The 25,746-nt window shown below is 44.9% G+C and overlaps 1 protein-coding gene across 1 annotated transcript in view; it reads left to right on the top strand.

Annotated features, from left to right (window-relative positions):
- LOC142560726 (F-box only protein 21-like) overlaps window positions 1–24,871 on the top strand; it is a 37,575-nt gene extending 12,704 nt beyond the window's left edge. Inside the window, exons 6-10 of the mRNA XM_075673021.1 lie at window positions 3,051–3,189; window positions 8,342–8,548; window positions 9,210–9,418; window positions 10,016–10,173; window positions 15,697–24,871. Coding sequence (XP_075529136.1) covers window positions 3,051–3,189; window positions 8,342–8,548; window positions 9,210–9,418; window positions 10,016–10,173; window positions 15,697–15,905 — 922 coding nt within the window. The 3' untranslated portion in view covers window positions 15,906–24,871. The remainder of the gene's footprint in view (window positions 1–3,050; window positions 3,190–8,341; window positions 8,549–9,209; window positions 9,419–10,015; window positions 10,174–15,696) is intronic.
- Window positions 24,872–25,746: the final 875 nt, after the last annotated feature.

Genomic DNA, 25,746 nt, shown 5'->3' with positions numbered 1-25,746 from the left:
TCCACTCTTCGACGCCATTGGTGTGGATGACAAAGGCATATCCAGCTCCAGTGCCAGCAGCGATGAATTCTTTAAATAAAAACACAGCACTGAACAGCAGCACGCTTGATGGCAAATATCAAAGCAGCTAGGCCTAACGACATTGCAAACAAGTACTACAGCTGCCATCTGATCGTTGTGCGAGAGCACTGGCAGCTGGTAATTAAAATGGCCTTTGGTGGTAGTTTCAGTTAATGTTCTTTTGGACCTGTGGTCACAATAAAATGTTCGAAGCCTTTCTTACTGAGTATGTTAAATTTTAGAGTGCAGCTTGTGTTTAGTGTCGCCGTCCTTCGGCGTAACCGAGGGAACGAGTGTAGCGAAGGATGAAAGCGCAAATGCAGAGCGCAGCAGGGGATGAAAGGTGGCGATAGCGAATTGAGCACGAAGAGGAAAGCGGAGGAGGAGGGTGCAGCGGAACCGCGGTGCAGAAAGTGGAAGAGGAGCGTATGGCAGTAGCGTGAGAAGAAAAGCGCAGTGTCGCGCAAGACGGTCTGTGGCGATGACCGCTGTGAGATGGCACCAGAGTAGTGCGCTGTCGTCTGTTCACCGATGGTATGGGGCAAGACCATGTATGGAAACAAAGCACTGCATGAGTAGAGGTCTGTCTGCGACTGCTGCAGCGAATCGTGCCCCTGCGTCACCCATCCTCTGCTTCTCACGATCGCCTGATTAGTGAAATAGTTGCGGCACACTTCACTCCGTTCGCAATGTGCCGCACGAGACAGGTTGCCCGCACCAGCCAATATATCGCGAAATGAAAACACATACAGAGCTACACTCAAATTTCGCATTAAGGAGTATCGTAATCATGAATGAATTCTTTTGCTACCAAAATATGTATTAAGGGGCATGGGCAAACAAACACAGTAGACTCCCTTTAAGACAAACTCGAAGGGACTATGAAAATTTGTTCGTCTTACCAGAAGTTCATCTTATCAGAAGAATAATTGGCAGTATAACCAGGTGCATCCAAATATTTCACTTTGAAATGGTAAATGAAGTAGGCACAACGGGGAAGAATGACATACAAAGCATTTACGTAGCTGAACTTAATAGAAAACTGTCTTTAAGCGGGTACTCTTGCTTGGTTTCGTCCAGTCCGTGATGGATATATGTTGCTTCTGTGCAACTAGGCGAACACCAAAGAATGACGTCAGCTCACCTAATTACCTTAAAAAAATTCTTCTATGCCTTCATGTTGCTGGAAAAAGTTCACCAGAGAGTTCACACAGGCATCTGCCACCTCAAAAGTAATCGGTGCAGACTCCAAGCTAGCGAAAGTATGGAGGAGAGTGCTGAGCGCGCGGCATAGCTGCGCCACCCAGAGGAAAGTATAGGTGATGTTGAGTGAAGTGTGGAAGGAGAAAGGAGGCGAACCCTTGCAGAGGAGGAAGGTAGGTGGAGGCACGCTGGGTTGACCTCCTCTAGCAGTTGCTACAGGTTTTGTTTGCAATACGGACGTACCCAGTTTATCTCGTGATAACATCGTCTTCACACACTGTACACTGTGTGTGCAAATGATAGCATTCGGGGGTGAGCCAAAGATGGCGGCTCAATCTCGCGTGCGCAAGGGTGGAACGGGGGTAGGAAGCGCACTGTCTTCCGTCGTGCATGCCACCGGGGGTGGGCAGGGTTGTACTTCGGCCGTGCGCAGGCTTTATCTTGAAAGTGATCTGCTTTGGGGGCACAGTCTAGGTGGGCCGATGGCTCATAGCTTTGCGTGCAATGTGCTCTTGCCACTCAGTTTGCGGTGAAGCGATAAGCAGCACGTAGGTCACCTCTCTTGCCGCTGCTGCAACTATTCCTCACACCAGCGTTTTGACCGCAAGCGTCTACAGTCATCGAGTGTGATGCGTTCATGTTTGCCTATGCATGCTGATACCATGCTTGTTAATTCAGTTAGGAAGCAAATGTTTACAATGGGGCGTTCGACTCCATCGGCTGCTGTGTATGGCATGGCCATGTGAGCCCTCTCTTGAATATGATCTGCGATGTGAAAATGTAGGCATCTAGGCGCATCGATGGCCGATAGCTTCGAGTGCGCTATGGCATCACCCGCATTCATTGAAATTCCCCTAACTTTTTTTGTTTCCTCCTCTTGTTTTCACGTCTCTCCATGGTGATATATGCCGCAGGCCTCCAGTGGGGTGTCTCGATGCGCACGCCCCTGGGCGCGGCGCATAAGGCACTCTACTCTCCTGGATAGGTAGCGGTACAGTCACTCCAAATATTCTCAACCGAAGAGTGCATCTGAGACACTTCGTCCTAAGCGCATTATTTTTTGCATTAAGTCTATGGAAGGCCGGACAAACATTCCCATGCTGTTCATTATATGCAAGAATTCAGCTTAACCGAGTTCGTCTTAACGAGAGTTCACTGCATTCTCTTCACAGCAATCGAAGTTGTATCGGATCTTGTAATTTTGATGCTGCTATAGGCAGCCAGCGCTGAAACTTCGCATGCCATCAGCAGCACCACAAACCCACAGTCAAGCAGGTGGAGCATGCAGTTGTTAGTAGGAGGACATGCCTTGAGTTTGCGTCAGCAAATTCACCACTTGTATGGAGGGACTTGTGACCAGCATCCAACCTGACTGTGCACTGGTATGCTAGCACATAACGACGCATAGGCTCCTCAGAATGTGCATTGCCACAGACAGAGCTTGACCGGATGCGGTGGACGTTACCAAGCGTTCATACAGGCACACATCTGTTATTGTTCACGATATCATAGCATTTTCATGGCAACGCCGTCAGATAGCATAGTTTAGTTGGATACCCAAGTTACCACAGCAGCTCCTGGTCAATGCTGCTTTTCTATAGCACTAGAACTCCCCTTGAACTAGAGCACGGACAACCAAATTTCATATTTACTTTTGTTATATCCATGTTTATCATATTGAAGTATGTATTTCCAGCGTGTGTGGCTGTTAGCTTGAGCTTTGAAACCTAGAAGCAAAATCCTGCAAGAAGAAGACTGCGTCATGTATGTCTTGGATGATGCTGCAGGTTGCCAGAGGACCAGCGATACACCTACATCGATGTCTACCATGGTGGTCGCTTCATGGCGCAGGGCGAATGCGTGTCACTGTGCCCAAACCTGCAACTGGACAGGGACACCTGCTACAGTGTGCTCCGCACGCCAAAGGTCAGCGTTTCTCCTGGCTATCTGTTTCAAGCGCAACGTTGAAAGAACTTCTAAAGGACAACCATAACAACGCTTCACTTTGGCTAGGTTGGTTACAGATCAGTAGAGCATATATTATCAATGCTATCTTGGCATAAGCTATTTCTGCTGGGCAGTTTTGTGTGGCTTACTATACATTCTCTTTAACGGTGTAAAAACATACGCCACAGAGAGGACAGAACACCCACACGTGCCACTACCAACTGTTTAACAAAATGAAAGGATCAGAAGAAAAAAAGAAGTTTTCGTGCATGAGCAGCGGTTTGAACACCGTGACACCACCACATATTGTTACCACTGTGTGAAAACCATTGCAGAACTCCCTTACACAGCTCCACCATAAAAAACATTTCAGTGGCCATGCTTTTGCATACTGCAGGTGCCAAAAACACGTCTTGGCCACATAATTCTGGTTACCACCTAGTATAGTGAGACTTAAGGTGGTTGCTGTCCACTTTGTCGTCCGTGCAGCCAGCCATGGCAAGCGCTGTTCTAATTTGTTCCAGCAAGCAAAACTGTCTTACTTGGAGTCTAAGAAGATAGCTTTTTTCTATGTCAAACTGTGGATAGGAACACTAACCTTTGTGGACATCATTTGCCCCCATGGGTGCCCAATTTTTACGCCAAGGCAGAGTTAGAGGTTTCTGTGAGGAATTTCCTTTGAAGGGACCCTGAACAACTATTTATTGAAGTCGTGAAATGCATTTGAAGTTAAATTAGAACTATTTAAGAAATACATTGCCACAATATGTACTCCAGTCTGTTCAGAAGAAGCGAAGTCAGTGGTAATCAAACAACCCTATCACAGTGCTTTCGCTCCTTCTTCAATGACTAGCATTACAAAGGCTCTGGCTGAGAGGGGTGGGCCCACAATGCTTTGCATGCTGAACATCACCATGGCGCACAGTTAGAATTTCAATTTGGGTGTCCACGTCGATGCTACTATTTCCTTTTTAAACTCGGTTGTCCTCAGCAAGCCACAGTTGAAGATTATGAGCAGTAGACAGCACTAAACAACAGGACAAAGAGAGGGACACAGACAACGGCACTGACTAACAACCAAGTGTCTTTATTCTTTCGGTCAGCAAATATATACTCCACCGCTATCTCAAAGCACAGAATCAACAGAATTCAGCATGCACAGGGGCGAAAATCGCAATTAATGCGATAGGAAAGCAATCTACTTCGGAAGGAGAGAAATGGAGGGAAAGGTTACACATGCTTCGCCGCTATTATGAATGTGAAAAGCTTAAGAAATAAGATGTATGCGGTCATCTCGGTATTTTGACAGATAGGTCACATCTTTGAAAGACGGCTTGCAGCTGCATTCATTGCAATGCAGTGATAATTGACTATCTCTAGCTCGTTTTTGAAAAGGTGTGGCCCACCTTTCTCCGTGAGGAATGTCCAAAGGCTGTCCAAGCTTTTTCAGTGGACATCAAGGACTTATATTACTCTTTCCCTCAAGAAGATGTATGCATCGAGGTTGGCCATTGCATTGACAAATACAGTGTTCTTAATTTTCAGAATGCATGTGGTATCAATGTCGACAGGTTTTTTTAGAGCTCTTAAGGTTTTAAATGCTTTCCACTTTAGTCTCCGTGGAGGATAAGCTTTTTGTACAAAAGAAGGGTGTGTGCATCGGTTCATGCATAGCCCCTGTTCTTAGCGACATTTTATTGGCCAGCTATGACTGCAATGTTAGAACTAAGCTCAGCCAGACGAGCACTATAAAAGTGATGCAATACGTTGATGACTTTTTAATTTTTTACAATACTAACACCACTGACACGCAGCCTGCTGCAACTATAATATTTGACCTGTTCCGCATAGCTTTAGATTCCTTCAAATTGACCATAAAGCATCCGTCAGACAACTAGCTGCGTTTCTTAGACTTGGAGCTATCGTTCTCAAGCATTCATGTATCTTGGGGTTATGCTCCTCGGTCTCATAAGAGGCTTCTTCCCTTTTCCTCCACGCACTCAAAGATAGTTAAGCGGGGTACTGCAAGATCTTGCATGAAGGCGGCCCTCATCAGGTCTTGTGACCACCAAGTAGATGCAAGCTTCGAATCGCAAGCAGCCAGGCTGAAGCTCGCAGGTTTCTCATTACCGCTTTTAACTGGGATCGCTGAAAGCCTCGCAACAAGCCTTAAAAGAAATCAATCAGCAGCTACTCAATCTGAGAATCGCTCACAGCAAATGGTTGCGGTTATCCCACATGCGCACCAAGTTGCGCGTAATCTCAAAAAGGATGTCAGCAGGGCAGGCGTTAGGTTGCTGTTCACTGCGAGAAACAAGTTAGGTAGCCTGTGCTGTCAAGTCAATCGGGTGACCGAGAACGACAAAAAGAAAAGTTGTAAAAAGCAGCACAGGCAGGGGTTTGTTGTTGACTGTTGTGACTGTGTGGTTTATAAGAGTCCTCTTTCATGCAAGCGCTTTTATATCGGTCAAACAGGGCGGTGCATCGATGACCGCATGCGCAAACTGTCAAACAACGTTCAAAAACGAGCTAGAGATAGTCATTTATCAGTGCATTGCAATGAATGCGGCTGCAAGCCGTCTTTCATAGATGTGACCTAACTATCAAAATACTGAGATGACTGCGCACGTCTTATTTCTGAAGCTTTCCACATTCATAATAGCGGTGAAGCATGTGTAAGCCTTCCCTCTATTTCTCTCCTTCCAAAGGAGATTGCCTTCCTATCTCGTTGATTGCAATTCTTGCCCCTGTGCATGCTGAATCCTGTTCTTTCTGTGCTTTGAGGCAGCGGTGGAGTATACATATGCTGACTGAAAGAATAAAGACACTTGGTTGTTAGTCAGTGCTGTTGTCCGTGTCCCTCTCTCTGGCCTGTTGTTTAGTGCTGTTCACTGCTCGTAATCATGAACCAACCAGCCCAAATGCATGCTTTTCTGAAGCCACAGTTCGCTCAGCCAGCGTACTCGTAGCAGCAGCCGCGGTATCGATGTTACATAGCAGCATGCAGAGACATGCAACTACAGTGCATACGTGCAGTGTTTACTTTAAGCACAACAGAGCTTAAGTGCACACTCGCACTCACGTTCCTGTCTGGTTGTGTCACGAGGTGCGGGACTGGCTTTGTGGACTGCTTCAGCTCTTGACCGCCGGATGGTAGCCACATCCAACTTGCTCATTTTGAAGCGCCATCAGTAGCTCAATGTGAAGCGAAGTCTGCCAGGGTGTCCTACTAATAGCGGCCGGTAGTGACCACACGCCGGCAAGCATGCGTGTGGTTGACCTTAAGTTTCACGCAGTTCGAGCTTAGTTGAGTGTTCAAAACTTAATGCTCTGCTTGTGAGCTCCACGCGCCGTGCATGACTGCAAAATTTGGCTGAGGTGTGCACAGCAGCATATGCTGTCCGCGGACTGTGTTTTTTAACCGATCCCGAAGGTTTGTTCAGTACCACATTAAAAAAAATCCAGTAGAAGTAAAAAGTCGCTCATTTCTCTTACATATTAATTGAAGGTTTGGTGCTACTTAATCTGCGTTGTTGCGAACGACTGACAACAAGACCCCCGCAGTTTGGCGACTTGTGCACATCTCTTTCCCAAAACATGTGTTTTTTCCAAGTGGCATCTCTAGTTAAAACAGCATTCACCCTCAAGGCTTCGCACACCGGCCACTTCTACGGGCCTTGACAACAATTGTAGATATATTTAATCACGCTAGCTTAAGTACCACTCCATTCCCCCACCTTCCCATTCTAGCACCCCTCAGCATTGTCTGCTCGCTAGGGCAGCAAAGTAGCCTATATTATTGCAGGCGTTGATGCTCTCTCCTCAAAGTTGTCTTCTTTGCCATCTATGTAAGAATTGGAAGAGGAGTTAAGGTGGCAGCTGTCTGGCAAAGACTGTTAAATACCATATTTTGTTGATTCTAATGTGCCCTTGTAACACGCTTCTGACATTCATGTCCACAAATGAAAAAAAAAAAGAGGAACGCAGTGACTTTCACTGCGAACTTACTAGATTTTTTTTTTTTAGAGAGAAAGCAACAGTTTCTCTTTTTTTGCACTTGCAAAACTAAAGTTTACTTCACCCGAGCCACAGTGGACTGGCTATCTCTCATTGTTGCTGTTGGAGGCCTCCTTATCGTTATCAGCAACCCAGACCATCTAATGTTTGGTACTGTCCAGGACATCTGAGATGCTGGCACACCTTGCTGGCAATGACAGCCTTATGAACTTGTGTAACAGGCACAAACAATGTTACAGCGACTGCAGCTCCTGCAATCGCGGCTGATGTACGGATTGGATTGGATTAACAGCAATTTTGAGCGCGAATGATAACAGCTTGTCGCTATGGCCGTTTTGGCTTAGTACTTCATTCTAATGTGCACATGATTTCTTTTTGTACTTTTTTGTGTGCATTGGATGCGAGTAACTACAGTAGCCATCTACACAGAGATTTGGAACATAACCTTTTCAGGCACCATTCTCACATTTGTGGACAGGACTTGTTTCTTCTGATTCTGTCTAGTGGTGGCCAAAAAAAAAAAAAAAAAACCAGCAGACATTGAGCTTCAGGTGAATTGAACTCCCTGCATTCTCAACATGCCTTGATGTCGCTTCCAATGTGCTCTATACTGCTACAGATGACCACTTTGCTCAAGGTACCACCATGTTGGACAAGACGTCAAGACGTGGCAAATTTCGGCAGCAATGTAGAAAGAGCAACTTTTCTTTGCTCATAATACATACATTCAATAATAAGATTGCACACAAATTTCGAGCCTGTGATTGATCTTTCTTGACGCAAAAACAAAGCGATACTGGCTAAGGAATAAATAGATAATTAATTGGCTTTTAATTATGATGAATCATCAGAAAATGCACGAAGCACCATCCTACCCCATTGTCTTTCTTGTAGTGGAGTGTGGGATGCCTTTGAGAGTTATGTAAATTTCACGCATTAGTAGATAGTCAGCCCATTCATAATTCACACGTGTAGGGGATCAGAACTGACAGCTGGGCAAGTTGGTATCAATTCTCAAACTGTGGTATCAATTCGACCTCCCCCATCTATGATTTGGAACATGCCTCAATATTCATTCTCCTTGTGACCTTGTGTGTGCGTACATGCCCTGCAGGTGCTGGTGCGGATGTGCTGGAACCTCGTGGAGGCTTGGCGACAGTTTGAGGGCAACCTCGGCATGCAGGGCCTCCGCTACGCCCTGGAGCTGCTCGAGCTGTTTGAAGGTCGTGGGCGGCACCGCAGCGACCCCATGCGGGGCGACATCGAGCACCGGCTTCTCCTGGCACGTGTCTACCTGCACCTGGGCATCAACTACGAGCAGGTGCTGTGCATATTCCAGCAGGTTCTCCTTAGATTGCCCGATTACTGTCACACAGGGTTTACAGCGAACTGGTTCATACGCTCTAACAATAGTTCAACACATCCGAACTTCAATGTAGCGTAAACAGATGGAACAAATTGTGGGACATTGTCACGCTGTAGTTAATGTGAGGAGTCAAACACTGCTAAAACTGTAAACTAACAATCTAATTCTTCATCGACTGAACTTTTCTTTCAGAAAAAACCAGCAATACTCAAACGAAAACCATAGCAGTGAGCTAGACGGTCCTTGAATCTAGCAGCGAGCTAGGCTGTCCTAGCTCATCGGTCCTTGAATCTAAATTTACGAAGCAAGTCCATCAACACTCTATGTGTGCATTGCCATACCTTCAAGACTAATCGTTGGTGCTCACTTACATTCAAGAGTATGCAACTCTATTTGCAGCGTGCGTGCAGTCTCATTAGAGAGGACTTTCAGGCTGTGGGAATCGGTGACAACATTGACGAAATTTCAGATACAGCAGGCGCGTCTTACACCGAGCATTAACCTGTTGTCAGCAGTAATTCGGTGAAAAACACACGAGCAATAAGTAAAACATTCTACGCGTTACAATGTGTGGCGAAGCAAAAAAGCTTAAGCGTCCTCCAAATTTTTTGTGCAGATCCTGTACATGCTGAAGGGAATTGAGGCGGCGCACCCGGCATCCAGCGCCATTGTGGCCTACATGTATCGCACTGCCCAGAGCCAGATGGTGGCGTTAGAGCAGCGGAGGGAGAACCGCTCGCAGAGGCAGCCGCGCAAGCTCCGAACCGAGCCCCGGTCGCACGCCAAGGTGGCCTACGCTGTGGGCATGATCATGCGGCACAAGAAGTGAGCCTTTCTCGCTTTTCTTTTTCTTCTTTTTTTTCAGCATTCGCTCGTGGACTCCACGTCCTCTTCAGGCACCAGTTAATTCTCCCTGTTGTATATTTAGGCTTAATTGGGCACCTCGAAATTCTTATTTAGGCACTGGAAATGATGCAGAGATCATAGTATCATTTTTATAGGCTGGAACGAAGCTTGAGTTGCGGATCATTCAGAAAACCAATTGCTAATTACTAATTGCTATACCACTGCTATTTACTATTGATGAGCAGGAGAGGAACAAGGCATATTCCTTGTTCAACTGCTCCTCATCACTTGAAGCCTCCATATTATTGCAAACTTTGGTCTTGTTTGGACTACAGTTTACTATTACTATTTATAAATAATATGGCACTTCATTGTTATTGCCTTTGGTATTAATGTAATATCAATGGTCAACCATAAAATCCATCAAGCTGTTTTAATTTTCCCTGAAGCGGAATGGTGGGCTTTGCAAGGTAAAGCAGTGAAGTTGTCGTGAAAGTAACCGCAGACTGGTCTGGTGCTGATCTGAGATTTACGTTGTGCAAGGAAGCTAAATGGGGCTCCCGTTGGCCCGTGCAGGTATCACTACCAGTGTGTCATCTACGGCTGGGACGGCAAGTGTGCAGCCAACCGGGACTGGATCTTCCAGATGGGCGTGCACAACCTCAGCCACGAGGACAGGCAGCCCTTCTACAACGTCCTAGTCGAAGATGGCTCCAACCGATATGCTGCTCAAGGTGTGCTGCCCCTCGGCTAATGCCAGTCATGTAGCCTGCAAGGAATGTTTGGGCTCTCTCTCTCTCTTTGGCCCTATATATGTTCTCTTTTCCTTAAAGGCTGGCTTTCTTTGCTTGCCTCACCCCGCTTTGGCATGTCGCTGTTGGCTGTCTGGCTCAGTAGAAGCTGTCGCTACTCTAGCCACCATACTGTTGCTGTCGGTAATGCAATCACTTTCACAAGGTTTGATGTAACTCATCGGTGGACGCATCGGGGTATAAAAGGAGTCTTTAACCATCTCTCGGGCTTGGTGAAATGACTTAGTTCGCGGGTAGCATAGGCTGCTGTGAACATCTCGGCTAAGTTTTGCTGTCATGCATGGTACGCGGAGCTCGCAAGCAGAGCACAAAGTCATCGTTCTCTCAAACGCTCTTCCTTCGACAAAAGCCTACCCCTCAGTCTCTTCTGGACACTTTATTTCGTAATAAAAAGGATTCCCACGCGCGGCTGCTATAGGTAGCTGTGGTCTGCAGCGTAGCGTAGATGCCATGGCCGCCACAGGGTGTCGCTACGAGACCTTCGGCTAAGCGCACTGCGGCCCGCTGAGAACAGCGACGTATGGGTTACGTTTAGTGCGTCATAAGCACTAAAATCGCAAGTAGTGGCCTGTATGTTAACATCCGAAATGAAATTAGAACTGCGCGCCACGGCGACATTTAGAAGTTGTAGGTACGCCCCGCTCTACCGTAGCCTTCACAGTGCAAGGCATTGGAGAAGGTGCAGAAGCGCCCCGTAGGCCATGTTTCATTGCCCATAACTCCGCATCATCTGAATGCATTGGAGTACTTTATGTGAAAAAGCATTTCTGACATAACCCATTTTAACCCCAAATGCCTTTCTCCTTTTCCATAAAAAAGTGGTTCAGGGCCCCATAAGTTTACAGCATTTCTGGTGCTATGCCAAGCTCACCATCTTTGCTCAGTGCCAGAAACGCTTTTGGCTGTCTACTTCAAGTCGTCTGGTGTCAAGTCACGTGAAATATTGTGAAGGTGGTAGTATCATCGAAAGTTTTCCACTTCGGAATATTGCCCCTGAATAAAACATACCTTTTCTTTGCGAAGTGGGCCTATGACCGTTATAGGACGCATTTATCGTGAAACTCCACTGTGCATTTTTTCACTGTGCACCTTTTTGTCTTGCCAACTTGTCCAACTTTCACGTGCACTGGTTCGCACCGTGCGTGGGATCTGCATTTTTTTTTTTGTGCTATATCTATACGGATATAAGCAGTCACAAGGACGAAGTGGGGGCAAAATCTGAGGTCTTCTAGAAATTTTCTGAAGCAATAAAGGGGCCAAGAATTATATTTTGTTTTTATTGCTTCGAAGGACTGAGTTCTTGCAATGTAGCTTGGTGAGCTAGAAGTGGATATAGTAGATTCTTGTTAATTCGAACTCCAGGGGAGCTTGGAAATTTATTTTAATGCATTGTTACACAAACAAGCGCACCCTGTTCCTTGTAAGCCGGAAGTGAAAGGTGGGTGCACACTGCTGTGCTTGCTCCGCTTCGGTCTCGGTTTTCCGTGCGTCTTGCCTCATCATTTTTATGGCACGCGACCTTACGGCAGCTAGCGACATATCAAACCTTCACCTTTGGCTCGGGTTTGTTTGTAAAGTGGTCGACGGTAGTGAAAAGTTTTGTGTCAAACAACTGTTGCCCGATTTTTGGAGTTAGAATTCATGGGACTTCTCCTCTGTTCAAATACATAGGACTTTGTCAGGACCAACAAAGCAGTTCAAGTTATACATGAATCTGAATGCAAAGATTTCTAATTACTGGGATTTCACTGAAGCAGGAGATGCTGAAGTACTGGGGTGAAATGATTAAAGTGCATTTACAGATGAAATATTTACACACCAAATATTCACCCTGCGCCATTTGTAGATTTTAACTTCTCTTTGAAATTGGGTAGAAATTCCAGCAGAAAAAATAAATAGCCTATTGTTCTAAATTTGTTCTTGTACAATAGCAAGTTCTTTTACTTTCTTGTTGACAACCAATAGGATTATTTGTACTATTCTAATAGAAATTATTTTATGAGACAGTAGCGTACTAGATTTTTTCAACTGGTGTTCTTACGACTTACAAAGCCAAAAGGTTTATCATAATAGTTATAATGCGTTAATGGTGGACCAGATATATAGTTCTGTTAGCCAATCAGCAACCTCTGTAACAATGTACATTCACAAATACTATACATAACTTTCAAAACTGGTTTGCAGCTAATATAAATTAGTTATTGACTATTATTGTTACATTGTAGAAATCACATATAAAGATGTATTTGCAATGTTCACAAGAGAGACAGCAACGCATAAACAAAATGGCTGTCGATGCCGATTCCACCTCTACATCAAATAGTCTTCTTCTGACTGGCGCCACTCTTGATTGCGCTGTAACAATATTGACGCAATGCAAGTTCCTAAAGGACTAATAACCAATTGTACTAGACTAATATGAACTCGTCATACTAATAAGTATGTAACTTGTACATCAAATACAAATAATTATTTAGGCAAGTACGCATCCATGTTGGAATTTTTGCTTGTGTGCAGATACGTTATCTCAGTTTACGAAAAATATTGTTTTGTTTCATTAGTGGGGCTCACCATGCTTGCATCGCTGAAACCTTTCTGATACAGCAGCATTATGCATAACAAAACTGGGCCATCAGCATTGTTACCCGGGAGTGTAGTGTGTTCCAATCCAGGAGGCAGCATAACGAAAGGTGTGGGTTCGCTGATCCTGAAACGAGTATGTGATAGCCGTCCTGACAGGGTCTTTAATGCAACAGCATTATACAGGCCAGAACTAGGCCATCAGCTTTATGCCGTGGCTTGAAAGGTGGATTGATCCTGAAGACATTGTAATCAAAGGCTGATCGTAGTACTCGTTCATGGTACGTGTCCTTTCTCACAAGGGCTTTAATGCAGTGGTATTACTCGGCTCAAAACTTGGCTGTATGCAGCTGGTGTGGTGGCAGCAGCAGATCACGTTTTTTTTTATGCACTGTATGCCACTGCATATTTCCGTGTTTCTTTTTTGATGTTCGTGACCCTTCCCTCCTATAATGCTATTGGCCAGGAGGCCTAACTAATATGTCTTATACTTGCAGATGACCGTGTGGCAGAGGTTGTGCAGAGATTGAGGAATAATCATGTTGTCATATAATTTCTTAATGCTGTTGCATTAAGGCCACTCAAGTGGAGCATGAGCACTCATTGTAATATTTTTTTTAGTTGTTGTTACTATACAGGAAAAAATATGTAGTTTCTAACTCAATTTTGCAAGCCTGTTTTTCTGAAATATTCATATATAGGGTGTCCCACGTTACTTGAGCCTAACATCAAAAATATGCAAATGCAATGTAGCTGGACAGAACCAAGGTAATGTTGTTTTCCATTGCTTGGAGATGCTCGGATGATTTTTTTTCATTCTGCCTGGTTAGATAACTAGTCTTAATTAATTAATCAACTTCTCAAATTTTATAATTGGATGAAAAGTGTCAATGAGAAAAATTGCAGAGCAGCATGAAAAGCTCCCAATACAGCTTTCTGTTGCTCGACACATGCTACATAAAAGTGTTTTTCGGAGCATGAAAGAAGCCTGCAAATACATGCAAAACTGCAGTCTTGACTTGTGCACACCCCAGATTCCCGGATGTACCATTGCATCAGAGGTCAACGCACAGCTCTTACAATCTAGTGGCGGCATGCAGAAGTATGCAGTGAGCGAAAATTCGCTGATGCGTGCCTGCAGCATCAGGGTGCCAAACATGATTGCTTCATCATTGAAATTCATTTCTCCAAATTTCGGACTGCCAAGGTGGGGGTGCGGTCCTTACGTGGATGTGGCATTTACACGAGTCTATACGGTATACACAAAGAACCGTTCACAACTGCAACCTTTAAAGAAATGCTACAAAAAACACTAATACACTGCATCACTGTCATGCATACGCACTTGCCATTCAGAATAGAAGTAGAAATGCAACTGTACAGTTTTTAAATTAATTAAATTCTGGGGTTTTTCCGGGGTCTGATTATGAGGAACTAGAGTCTTTAAAGCAGCACACGATCACAGAAAACAGTCCCTTACACACTTTTTAGGGAGGGGAAGAACTGCAATTTCATTTATTTTCAAACTATTTAAAAACAGTGGAAGACTGTATGTTAGTGACTATAAATTATAGTTGTAAGTTACAGTATGAGGTGTAGGTGCGCGGTGTAGGAGTAGGCCTGTGGAAAACAGGTGTTACAAAAAAGCAATAACACATTCCAAATTTGCCCGATTACTAAGAGTTATTGTTTTTGGTGGCAGAGTGACACCAAGGCCGATCCAAATAGGTCGCGAAACTTCGGGCAAAAAGTGGTTCAGTACAAATTGTCACCGACATCGACAAGGGTGGTAATGGGAGCAGCAGTTGAAGCGTGACTACGTTCGGAGGGAACAAACATTGGGAAAGAAAAATAGTTTTTTAATTCAAGCGCGACACAGTTAGATTCATTCAACGAAAGTAAAACTCCTGGTCAATTCTATATATTCGTGACGAGTAAAGAAATACAAGTTTATTTAATTTCATTATTGTTAATAAATAAATTTTTTTTCAGCGCCCATCGTTGTTGACGCCACTATCACTCGCAATGCAATGCAGCTCTTGAAATGTTCAGGAAGGTGCTCTCGTAAAGTTCACGTGTTGAAATGCGCCCCCCACGTTTTACTTGACAATGTTTGTCTGAATATGGTGACACAGGTAGCTTCATCGCTTCTTAACCTGTTTGGTCAAAAGTAGGAAGTTACAACCGCCAGATAATTGTTTAGTTGTTTTCATGCGACTGCTCTGGCCGACGGGCTTGGCGTCCGACGATAGGACCAGCACTCTACACCCAAAGCTTTCGTCGGCCTCCAAAGAAAGTATGTCCTGTGCAGGGGCACGATTTCAACAACTGTTCGGCTGGCCTTTTCCTGCATTGCCTTCTGTGCTGAAAGCTCAAAACGCCCATCAAGTCGAACGACGGGGCATCTGAATATATAGCTCTAAAGGCAGGCCACCAAAACAAATTTTGCGCCTTCAAAAACAAAATGACGTCACTTCTCTTTTTAAACGGATATGGTGTCACATTATTTTTTCTTCCACCAGAAGTGTTCCCTCCTTATACAGAAGGCACTAAGCCCCATGAACTGTCGATGAATCTCCATGTTTTCAATGTTTGAGCTCCTATGGAAGCTTCGCTACCAGGTATATTTACCTTGGCGACACTATGGTGGCAGAGGGAAACTACTGAGCTAGATGGTAGCCACAGAAATTATTGTTCCTGGTTATTCAGTAATGATTAAACAGCTATTTTCTGTGAGAATCGAGGCCCATGGTCACGACAACCCATAGCACTTTCTTTTGCGAGAGTAATAACTCATGCAAGTTATTCTTAGTAGTCATTCCTCGTACAAGGCGTGCCTAAACAATGTGATAAACCACCTTGCAGAAAACTTGGAAATGTCTACGAGCCCTGATGTGATCACGCACCCCGACGTTGGGAAGTACTTCGAGCGTTTCTGCGGCACGCACTACCTCCCAAACGCCGAGAAGGAGTACGAGTACCCCGAAGACGCGGAGGTGCGAGACAGGCTTCTGCTCCAGACGTTCCACAGTAGTGACGATGAAGAAGAGGAAGAAGAGGCGTGCAGCATTTAGACCGCCCCCCCAACTGCCAGGATGGTTCGCGACCTGGTCGATGCTCAAGGGTGAGCTCGTCGGCAGATCAGGGTTGCCTTTCTGTTGCGTTTTCTGGCTCTGGGGATGCCAGTGCAGCGCGAGTCTTGTGCAGCCTCCCGAATTGCTGTGGAGTTTATAATTGTACATTTGTGATCAGTTTGCCGGCGAAATTGTTGTCGCAGCTGTTTTTCAAAGGCAGATTAGTGAACTTCTGCCATGTTGTACAGTAGCTCTTGGAGGATTTCCGTTTGTGTCTCTGCAAAGCTCCAGGAAACCTAGAGGCAAATGTGTATGTGTTTAGCACGACAGAAATTGTGTTTTTTTGTTTTGTTTTTTAACTACAGAGGTGTGTATGTTGCATTCATGTTGTATAGCCATGGTAAGTGTAGAAGGTAGCAAGATGATTGAAGCCTGAACACAGTGCAGTATTTGTTTCTTGTTTTTCTGGTATTTTGTTATGTTCAAGATATGGTACCGTATTGGCACTTGCAAGTGTGTGATAACACTCCTCAGGACAGTTGTCGAGACATTTTATGATTTGGTTGCATATGAGCTTTGAATTTGTCTGAGTGTTGGCCACTGAGCCGTTCAGTGCGTGTCAGTGAGATGAAGTAAGGTGAGGCGTGCATCCTGAAAACATGGGCAGATGTGATCATTATATAATAAGCGTTAGAAACTGCTAAAAAGAAAAGTGAAGCCATGTTATAAGCGTGTCACACTGGGAACTTACGATGGCAATCCAGTTGATGGCCTTCGAGATTCTCAAATTGTTTCAAACTCAAGGAGTTGGGTCGCTGATACGCAGTAAACCTGACAGCCGTTGAGATGTTTCAGTAATCGGACACCAAGTACTTGGTGCGTGACTATTGTGCATCCCCAAAAGGGATTAACTGTGAAAAATTATCTGAATGTCTAAAATGCAATTTCTCTGCTGCAAGATCTTCGTAATGTCATACTGAAACAGTGTAACTTTTTAGTTATGTTAGTACTGCACTCTCGCACTTTTTTTTTTCCCAGATCACGACTCATTTAAGTGCTCTGGCAACATTGAGGTGGCTTGCCACAGTCTTTTCTTCTATGACAGAGTGAGTCTTCCACTTGTCATTGATGAAAGAAAACAAGTTATTATTATAAGGTAATTAATATTTTTAATTATTTTCAATTTTTTCACTGCATTTTTATAGTGTGCTGTTATAAAAACACTGCTGATGAGGCTCCTAATCTTACTGCTGAAAGGCCAATGAGATTTCAATAGAGCTCCGCACAACTCCGTCAACACTGTAGTCTATTGACTCGACAGCCATTGAAACTAGCCGTGCAGTAATGCCTAAGTTATCAGTGGGACAATAGGCAATAGGCTCAAAGGCCTCGGAAGTGACAGCACAGGTGAGATCAATATGGCATCATAAATTTCGTCAACTTTCTTTTCCCGCGTTTTCACCTCGTAAGGAGGGCAACCAAGTTAATGTTCGTAGAACTGCTTTTAGGCGAGTTCTATCCACAATTGCCTACCACCGGAGCGATAGTCTCGTCACGCCAATCACCATTGCGAATTGCAGGTTCCAAAGCACCAAGCAGAGAGCAAAGGCTCTTAATGAGAAATGAGTTTAGTGCATACCAGCCTAGTTAATCAGCCAAAGATATAATTTGCTGTCCTTTGGCACTGACTTGCTCAATTGGGAGGTATTATGTAAGAGTCTACCTAGTGGACTTGTCCATTTCGTCTGCTGCTGAAGTGCTGATTGGCTGTGATGCACCCTAGCCCAGCCAATCAGCACTTCGAAATGGACAAGTCCACTACATTGGAAGTTTGTCCTAGCAGTTCGAAAGTATAGAACATTTTTCTTTTTACTTTCAATACAAGCCCATTATGCTAAATGTGTGTGATCTGCACCACATATCTTTACAAATGGGTGTTGGCACGCAAACCCCCTGAAGCCCTTCTGCGATTTGCTCATTTTGGTAGATTGGGCAAGTAAGCAACAGTTGGAAGCCCTTACCATCCCATTCGTTTGTTCTTGCAGAATTCCTATATGGTTTGAGAAACCCATTTCCTTTCTATTTGTACAACACAGGCAATAAGGAATCTTGTGGTCTGAGCAAAGCTGCTGTTATGCCACTAGGGAATCTGTTAACTGATTTCTAGCAAGATTGCCTCAGATATTTTTTTTGTTTGACAGCACGGTTGCATTGCAGCAACTTTTAGTTGGCTATTCTAGGTTCTTTATCAACCATCAGAGCAGAAACGCACTAAAATAAAATGTGTTTTGCAGGGAAGGTAAAACTACACTGGGGCTGCTGCATTTAAAAGGCTGTGGGCACAAGATATACACTTCAAACTTGTGGCAGTTCGCTTTTGCAGATCTTGCTTTGCTTGATTGAAATTCTCAAGCACGAGACATATCTGCAGCACCTTGTTTTGCCTTGGTATATGCCTTTAGCCTCGGTACCCCAGGGGATCCTTTTTAAATGTCGGTGTAAGCTACTGTTCTATTCTTTCCTAAACATCTCCGATTTTGGCTTTGTTTTTTAAGACACTTATTGTGGGGCATAAACTACTCTGAAAAGCATCGCCACATTTGCAGATATCTGAGTCCTAAGTCCTGCATCATTTCCACAGCGGCTTCTGAGGCGACAGTGTTTCAGTCAGCAAGCTCATTAAGGCAAATGGGAAAATTTTCTGACTGTGTGGATATTAAATTAATCATTTGTTGCGCAAACGGAAGTTTGAAGCATTCGTCCATTGATGGTGGAAACTTGCACCGCTCATGCATGCCTGCTGCTCTGCTCAGCTTAAAGAGACCCTAAAGATGAAGAATGTGAAACAGGTGTAAAATGGTAGATTACTCTTTCAGATCTCCCTATATGCCTGGTGGTGACCAGTTGCCTGGTAAAGAAGTAATTAGTACAATATCTGTGAAGGAAGCAGTGGCCGCATGTTATGCCAGGAAGGCCAATTCCTGTTCTGGCAAGGGCGTTTATTCTGAATGCGGGCCTCGGAGCAGGCAGGGGTAATTGAAAATCTCTAGGAGAAGCATTTGTTCTGCAATGGGCACAGGTTGGGCTGACGGTGACAATTAGAAAGGGCTGGGCATGGATAAAAAAAAGATAACCCAATTAATTAGAACATGTTCAATTATTAATATATTGTTACGAGGATGTTGCGAGTATAGGAAAACTATATTTACAAAATATATACAGGATGAGTCAGAGCAGTTAGGATGGCTCCATTTGTAGCCGCGCAGAAGAGAGTCCATCATGCGTTCAAATGTCGCAGGAGCATTGCATAGGCCAAAGGGCATGACTTTGAACTGATATAAGCCATCCGGCGTGATGAAGGCCGTCTTCTCGTGGTTCATTTCATCAACGGAAATCTGTGAGTAGCCAGATCGAAGATCAATGGACGAGAAGTATTTAACTCCGTGCAAGCAGCCCAAGGCATCATCGATGCGTGGTAGTGGTTAGACGTCTTTTTGCGTGATCTTGTTTAAGTGGCAATTAATGACGCAAAAACGCCAGGTACCGTCTTTCTTTTTCACAAGGACGACAGACAAAGCCCAAGGGCTGGCTGATGGCTCGATGACCCCTTTGCGGAGCATTTTGTCCACTTCTGAGTAGATGACTCGACGTTCAGTATGCGATGCACGATAGGGACGTCGACGAATAGGATCTGTATCTCCAGTGTTTATACGGTGGTGAACAATAGATGTTTGGCCTAAAGGCCTGTCGCCGAAATCAAAGATGTCACTGTATGATTCAAGCAGGAGGTGTATGTCCGTAGCCTGTGCAGAGATGAGGTCAGTTGCTATCATTTTCACGAAGTCATCTGTTAAATAACCAGAGCTGTCAGCTGCAATCGGCGCTAATAAGCCACTCTCGGCATTCCGACTCTCAATGTCAAATTCCTAACCACTAGAAGCGCTGGCCAAGAACATGCCAGCCGGAAGCACATGAGGGCACAGGCTGAAATTCAGAAGCAGTAGAACGACGTCGTTATTAGTAACCATGACCAACGTATGCGGAACAGCAACGTTCCGGTTCAAAAGCATGTCGATGATGGGGCGAAGCACATATTCACCATCAGGAACCTGTGGCTGAGCGGTCAAAGTGACGTAAGTAACTGCCTCGGGTGACAGACGCACATCTTGAAGCCAGCACAAGCGCGGTAGGGCGGTACTCGGAGCATCGGTGAGTTGAGGCAGTTCTAACTGAAGAACGCCGGTTGCGCAGTCGATGAGAGCAGAATGAGTGGATAAAAAGTCCAATCCATGGATAACGTCATGAGGGCAGCTGTCTATCACAGCAAAGAGAACAGAAATAGGGCAGCCAGCTATAATTAAACGCGTAGTACACATTCCAAGAACAACCAGCACGCCGCCGTTGACCACACGAAGCACTCGGGCAGCTGCTAGGGTGAGGACCTTCTTTAAACATCTACGTAGGCTAGCACTCATCACAGATGCGGGGGCTCCAGTGTCGACGAGTGCTTGGGCAGGTATGCCGTCTATTTTAACGTCAATTAAGCTTCTCCTTGTGGGCAGACAGAGGATTTGCTGCAGTAGTCGGCAATGCAGCACCACCTCCGAGGGCTGCATTTCCTAGTTTTCTGAAGGGGTGCGGCCAAAAGTCACAGGGGCCCAAAGGCTGCGGTGAACGGGAAGATGAGTGACGTGTTTGCAGCGAACGGGACTGGTGTCCTCGCGGCGATGGTGAGCGGCTGTACCACGTGTTCCAAGCAGAGTTGTCGGCACTGTTAAACTGTCGGCACTGTGCGGGTTGTCGGCACTGTGCGGGTTGATCTTCACAAGTCGATGTTGCGGCAGTATTGGGAAGTCTGGCGAATGCTTGTAAGACACGTCATCTTTTGGCCTGCTTGAATTGTTGGCACTCTTTAATGATTGCGTCAACTGTAGAGCAACTCTTGCATATGAGCAGATTAAACGCGTCGTCAGCAATGCCCTTAAGCACGTGCCCGACCTTCTCAGCTTCTGGCATGTCATGATCGGCTTTAAGACAAAGTGCCAGCACATCTTGGATGTACGAGACATAGGACTCCGTGTAGGATTGGACACGGGAGGCCAGTTCCTGCTTTGCGGCAATTTTACGGCGGGCTGGTTTGCCAAACAACCCTGTCAATTTCCGTTTGCATTGGTCCCAGCTGGTTAGCTCTTCTTTGTGGTTTTTGTACCACACCTTTTCCATGCCTCTTAGGTAGAACAACAGGTTAGCTAGCATAAGCGTAGGGTCCCATCTGTTGATTCCACTAACGCGTTCGTACATGGCCACCCACTCTTCAATGTCGGTGCCATCGGTCCCACAGAAAGTTCCAGGATCCTTGGGTTGCACAACGACAACCGAAGGTGACAGCGACATAGCTGGCGACGGGGATGTTGGAGGCGGCAACAACGTTGATCCCGGGTGCTCACCGTCATTCATGGTGCGGACAGTGATGCGACATCCACTGCAGAGCTCCGTTTCCAGCCGTGGTATCCCGCACCTCTCACCAAGATATTACGGGGATGTTGCGAGTATAGGAAAACTATATTTACAAAATATATACAGGATGAGTCAGCAGTTAAGATGGCTGACCAACAACAACACGCAGCAGCCAGCGTCTCCGATCTTCTTCTTTCTCATTCTTCCTTCATCCTTTCATAACAATATTATGTATATGTGAGCTCAAATAAATCAAAAGTGGCAGCTTATGTACATAAACATTCAAGACATAAAAAACCGTCTTTCAAATAGACAGTTACTCACTGTGGTGGCTTAGTGTCTATGGCGGTGCACTGGTAAGGATGAGGTCATGGGGGTTGCATTTCGATGGGGGTAAAATGCGAAAACACTCGCATGAATAAATTTAGGTGCATGTTGAAGAACTCAAGGTGGTCAAAACTAATCCAGAGTCCCCCGCAACAGAACACCTCAAAATCAGGCGATGGTCATGGCACGTAAAACCACAGAATTAAATTAATTTAATTTTAAATTGACAGTGGCCTTTAATACCATGTCAGCAACACTTTGCACATGTGAACATATAGAGTATATCAAACCCACTCCCGTAGGAGCAGCTGTAGAGAGAGAAAAGCATTAGCATTCTTTGGCAGGCCCATCACTAGACACAAAGCCCTCTTAGCATTGGTAGGCAGCATTAACAGGCGGTTAACAGTGTGCTCGAGTTTAGTGACGCTACCATTCTTGTGTCCTTACATCCTTTCCAGCACCAGCTGTTGGCAGTTATGAAAGAGTGATCTACCAAACCAGGGGCTCAGCCCGAGATGAATTCTGATTAGCGATCTTGAGCTAGTTTCCTGTTGGTTGGTTCAGAATGAGTTTGGTTCATGGTGACTCAAACTACAGTGAAACCCAGTTATGAAGAAGAGATCTCCATGCAAAAAATAGTTCAGTATACATACTAGGTAATTTGGTGTACCCAAATTGAACTAATTCTTGTGATGAGTTCGTTAAATATGGATTCTTGAAACCCCCAGTGGAGATGAAGAAGCAAACAAGGAATCAGTGGAAAACAGAACTATGTGTAGCAGGCAGTATTTCTCACCTGTGCCTCGGAACTATTTCTCGGCGTCAATGAGAATGGTGTTCTCGGTGCACTAGATTGTGTACGCCTGCTCCAGTCAACTTCCCTTAATGTTGACGCAGTACCGGCACGCTAAATCCACCCCAGAAAATATGTCCTGAAGTGTTGGACGACACCCTGATCGATGCCCCGAGTCCAATATAAGGAATATCCAGTTGGTTATGAGGGAGCTATTTTAATATCTATCAGTCAGTGAGCTCTATGTGTCCAATATAGGCGTTAATCTGCTTTATCTGGGTTTGTTAAATTCGGGTTCGACTGTATTTCCAATCGAATGGGTCATTGTAGATCAACTTGCTCCGTGATGGATCACCCTTTTTTTGACTCTGCAGTTGAAAGACAGAAATTCAACTGAAAGTTCAATATTCTGGAGCGTACTGCACCTGACAACTTCCGCTGTGATCCAAGATGGAGCATTAGGCGTTGCTCTCGCAGATTTCTGCTCGGGGAAATCCTAGCAGGGTTCGAGCGCTCGCTCAGGAACTCGGGTAGCCCCTGAGAAACAACAGGAAGAGCACGCCATCAGCGTTCCTGTCTCAGTGTCCCTTTAGTGATGGCCTCGTGCGTGCACTCCAGCAAATGCATGTAGTCATTTCATGCTGCAAATCCAGAGAACAGTGCAACTTACCTTGCTCAGTTTTTCACTTACGCGAAGGAACGCTCCACTTACTCTCCCCTGTACCTCAGAATTGCTGGGTTGTCAAAGGTGTCCCTGACAGCCCCCCCTCCCCACCTCTCCATATGTTTCTTTCATGTTTACCTCAGAGACTACCAACAGTATGACTATACTTAAAATGAATGGTTGTGCTACAGCTGTTTTTACTCCATGTGCCTACACAGCATGTTTGCATGGTTCATGAGAGGTGTACCCCTGATTAGCATATACTCATTGCTGCTATGACAGCACTTATGTAATAGTCTACAGCTCGACACAGGATTTTTCCACAGGCAATGTGTTTGCAGGTTTGTACGATTTGGGTTACGCTTCTTGTGAGCGGTGTATGAATTTCATGAGTTTTGTTTGGATGTGTGTGCAGAGTCCAAGTTAGCGGGCCCCATGACTAGGCCCTTCCGTGTGTCTTGCCACCTGTTGGCAGATTTTGCGACCTGAAACTGTGCAGGATTTCAGCTTGTTTTCTGTTTATTGATTTCTTTAAACTTAGAAAAATTGAAGTCTGTGATGTGTGAGAACTGTCGTCAATTTGTTTTGAGACAGCTGTTTGTGTAGTCTTTGTTTTCCATTGTGTTTTTAATAGCCCAAAGGGCGGTGCCCGACAGCGAGTGCAACATGCAAGAGCTGTCAGTGGGCACAGTGAACAATGAACCTGTTGTAAAAAGATGTTGGTCCTGTGCAATCTTGCGTTCCGTACATTACAGACACTTTATATTGCCGTGTATGAGTTGATACCGAGTGTAAAATTACCGCTGCCCCCCACCCAACTCAGATTATTTGGGACAAAAAGAAAGTTTTAGAAACGCGAGTAATGGCAAATTTATTTCCTGCCTCAAGAAAGTTGTACTTTCTGTTGCTGTCTCCTGCGTAACTGTCTGGCCTTGTCATCTTTGACGTTGCTCCCGATGACAACATAGTTGTCCCTCTCATTGGAGTCCTTTTGAAAGCTATCTGGCTCTGGGTGTCATTGAAATAAAGCACTCACTAGCACCTCGTGAACCATGTCACACAGTTCACCTTCTGCCTGTAATGCTGAATTGTGTCACTTTGCATGTTTAATTGAAGCTTTCTGAGACATCAATGCGTCTCTTCATTGTGGGCTTCTGCTTACTTCCAAGAAAAATATTGCCTTCCGTTTGAGCCACGCGAAACATGTCGAGGGATTTTCGTTGCTAGATCCACCGGAACGTGCTTCCACAACAGTGCAGGCACACTGGCGTGACTGATTGCACAGACAGGATATGATGCCACTACCTCTTTGGCTGAAAGATATTGACTAGAGACTGACCGCAAAGCCCACTTTGAGCCAAGGCCTTGCCAAAGCCTGAACTGCTGCCTAATGCGAAGCCGGTTCCATGTGCATGCCACGACGTGTGCCATAAATCTCTCCACATATAGGTCAGCACCATCTAATTTAGGACGCTCATTTCTCACGAAAAAAAAAAAAAAGGAGTGGTTGACTTATACACGGCAATATGAGGTATTTTGTTTTCATTCTGTTGACCCTTTATCTGTCGTGACGCACAAGGTTGTTGCATTGCCATGTGTGTACTGTGCGCAGCATGGTTGTGGCGGTTCCCTCCCCTTTTTCAGCCTGCATGCTGCAGCGAGGGAAGCACCACGCACACTTATTCCAAGTTTATATGCAAAAATAAAGGCAACAGTGAAAACACAGTCGTAGTGCATTTTGTTCGCCAGGGCTGACTCTAAACCTGCGATCAAATTTCATCTGTGCGAACTTGTGTGGCAAACCGCTGATGATGGACATTCCAGAGTCAAACCCTACCTGGAAACCTGTGCAATGATGTGAATGCTACGGGCACTCAGTTTCTGCACCGTTTATTGAGCGTGTGAAATTTCTCTGTGTAGCATATTATTATTATTATTATTATTATTATTATTATTATTATTATTATTATTATTGTTATTATTATTATTATGTATCCTTGCAACACTTCTTGAACATCGTAAATAGTCTTGCTGTTGCCAGAGGAAATGCTTTTGTAAACAACTGAGCCTAATATTATTTATGTACACAGAAGCATGAAGCCAGCAGTTCGTTCAATTTTTCTAAACCCTTGACATTTGTTGCTGCAACAGCAATTAGAAGATCAAAACAGTGAATGTTCTGTCTGTTTGCTCATTTCGTTACACTATCATGCCACTGTAGTCATCAAGCCATATCCTTGCCATGTGCTATTTGTATGAAGGAAAGAAAATGGGAGAAAGCATAACCTTTCATTATTAAAGCCATAAAAGTTGGCCCAGCTTAGATAATGTCGTGGTAGCTCTTTGTGTCTCCCACCACCACGCTCAGCATGCACCTTTCGAAAAAAGGGTGCTGCATCAACATGCAGCTGCCATACTCGCGTTTTGCAACGAAGAAAGAAATAACTCTAGTGCAGAAGCATGTCGGGAAAAGGTATGCTCATAACAATTGGCGAAGCTCCCAAGCAAGTATTTGTCGATTAAAACCTACTGGGAACGAAATGCACTGGGCCGAGTCCGTGGAGCACAGCCGACTCGGAGGTGATGTGACTTTTAGATTC

The sequence above is a fragment of the Dermacentor variabilis genome, chromosome 10 (genome assembly GCF_050947875.1).
Source record: "Dermacentor variabilis isolate Ectoservices chromosome 10, ASM5094787v1, whole genome shotgun sequence".
NCBI lineage: Eukaryota > Metazoa > Arthropoda > Arachnida > Ixodida > Ixodidae > Dermacentor > Dermacentor variabilis.
The sequence above is the reverse complement of the archived record's forward strand: the minus strand, read 5'-3'. Positions and strand labels throughout refer to the sequence as shown.